At 29.8% G+C, this 2544-nt stretch overlaps 1 protein-coding gene across 1 annotated transcript in view; it reads right to left on the bottom strand.

Moving 5' to 3' along the window:
* LOC119644984 (mucin-2-like) overlaps positions 1-991 on the bottom strand; it is a 2089-nt gene extending 1098 nt beyond the window's left edge. Inside the window, exon 1 of the mRNA XM_038044726.1 lies at positions 976-991. Coding sequence (XP_037900654.1) covers positions 976-991 — 16 coding nt within the window. The remainder of the gene's footprint in view (positions 1-975) is intronic.
* Positions 992-2544: the final 1553 nt, after the last annotated feature.

The raw sequence follows: 2544 nt of genomic DNA, 5'->3' as shown, positions 1-2544 counted from the left end.
GTATTTTTCATTATTTGTATATAATATCTAAATAATAATTATTCATATATATATATGTTAAAAATTTTTACCAAAATTTGAACGGACATTTTATGCAGTTTCTGGGTAATTAAAGGGCACTCTTTACGCCTTCAAAAATTGCGTTGTTTCCCAAATTTGTTCTAAAATATGAAAAGAGGCTTCTTTTTTGATTGCGTTCCTATTTCGATTGAAAGTTGAATACAATTACACATAGTTGTGTCTTATAAATTTCCGGTTTTTCGTTTAATATTCCACTCGCACGCGCCAAAATTAATTCAAATTTATTTATCTTGTAGTTTGCAGCGGGCCCCATAAATGGATTGATGATACTGATCAAGTATTATATTCGCCAAATGCGATGTCCTATCCCAAAAATAACTACTTTATAGACGACAGACAATGTCAAAAAGTGATCCGATGCACTGATTTGCACTGATGCACTGATTACCCCCTGACATCAATCTATAATTTCAAACGATGATTATTTAGGCGGGAATCGTAGATTAAAGCTACAATTTTTTGCATTTTCGTGACCAAATGTATGCGTTGTGGATGTTATTTAATTATTGACCACTCACTCTTGTAATGCAAAATTTTTCACATTTTAAAGTAACCAAGATGAGGCAAATTTCAATGGAAAAATAAAAAAATTTATATATATAAGAAAATCAGATAAACGCTATTAGATACTCTAGACCTCTTTGCTTAATTCCGTTATTTATATAACGATTTTTCAAAATAATTTTTTGTATGGGAAGTGGTCGGAAAATGGGTCCGAACTGAACAATTTTCAATTGCGTTTGTCGTTGGGCCAAAACATGTCCATGTACCAAATTTCATTAAAATATCTCAATAATTCACATTCAAAAATAGAGGAGATATAATATAAGTAAGCCTAGCTAAATATTAAATGTTCGCATATTTCGCACAAATCCGATTATAGCTACCGCTCACTAAGCGAAGGTACCATCTTATGAAATAATTAATTAAAACCCAAACTCGTATTGTTATCGAAACTACGCTCATCACGCGTATATAGAGAAGTTTTTAAAAGGAAAGGAACGTATTATTACGAAAATTTTTCCTTTCATTGCATAGACATATATCTTTTTGTTTATGTGCGCTTCTTAGCTTAGAGTAGAATATTTTGTTTTGTATTTAAAAGATATTAGCTTTTACCGCCACAGACTCTTTTGACCTCCGCATGTACATTCATGTATTAAAAAAAAACTTAGAAACACCGCAATTATTAACTCAATTTGAATATGGTCATCATCGTCTTGTCAATATAGGGCGTCCAACACTTAAAATCTACTCTAAATTTTAAAGTGTTAAGGCTTCAGATCATTTTGTCGTACACCATCATTCAATTCAATAGCCACTTCCCACACACACCAATCCATTAAGTACATATGTATAAGCAAATCTTGATTTGAATTTATCGATCAATGTTTACATATTATTTAATTCATATAAATGAGTTCATTATTTAAGAAGTACTATAAGTCTTTTGAAAAAAAAAAAAATTAAAGAAATAAACTTTTGGAAAGGTTAACAAGGTAATTATTTAAGCTTATTGATATTCTACCTTAATTGATCTTTAATTAATTGTTAGTTAGTCTTTATTATAAAAAAAAACAGATAAAACTATAAAATTTATATAACGTTTGAAGTACGCAATAAAATTAAACATATCTTCGGCCGAATTCAGTGTTTAAAGCCATACTTGTGTTTCAATACGAAAACGTAGAGGGCAACGAGTAAATTAAATAACCTGTTCAAGCTCATAAAAAATATCTTTTCATATCCTGTGATAGTTTCATGTGTGCCATAAAATTTGTCAAACAAAATATATCGCGTCTTGTAAATATCTATGCAATATATAGAAGAAAATAATCAGATGCTAATATGAAAGCGTTTTCACATAATTTTATGGAAGGCAATAATCATTGTGAAAAGAATTATAGGTGCAGCTTAGAAATACAATAAAAACAAAAGAACAAAAAAAAAAATATATATTAAAAAAAAAGAAGAAAAGCCATATGTTCGACATATTGAATATTTCGAATATTAACGCGCGTATGTTAGAGGGAAATTTTTATTTCGCTCTCGCGCTTCATATGCATCCTATATCATTGACATTTTTAATGCTTTTCTACACTATTTGTGAAACCATAGGCGCTTATCGCGAGGTATTTTTGAGTGTTGTTGATGAGTGTTGAGATGTTTGGCAAGATGCTTTCCGCCGATATATGTCCCAATTGTTTCCATGAACTGAGTTGAACATCATAGTAGCATTGTTGATAAAAGAAATACCGAATTTCTGAATTTAAATCCTTGATGGTTTTAGAAATCATAATAAAACGAATAAATGAGATGAAATAAAAAGGTGTTTTCTATCACTACTCTCCGTTCCCCCGCCGAACTGAATCAGAGAAAAAAAGAGTTTTTGTCTTTTTTCAAATAGTTTTGTGTTTCAAATTTGCTCGATATGTACGTATAATGTATTATATATATATATAT

Source organism: Glossina fuscipes, unplaced genomic scaffold, assembly GCF_014805625.2.
Source record: "Glossina fuscipes isolate IAEA_lab_2018 unplaced genomic scaffold, Yale_Gfus_2 1, whole genome shotgun sequence".
NCBI lineage: Eukaryota > Metazoa > Arthropoda > Insecta > Diptera > Glossinidae > Glossina > Glossina fuscipes.
This window is presented reverse-complemented; position numbering and strand designations above follow the sequence as displayed.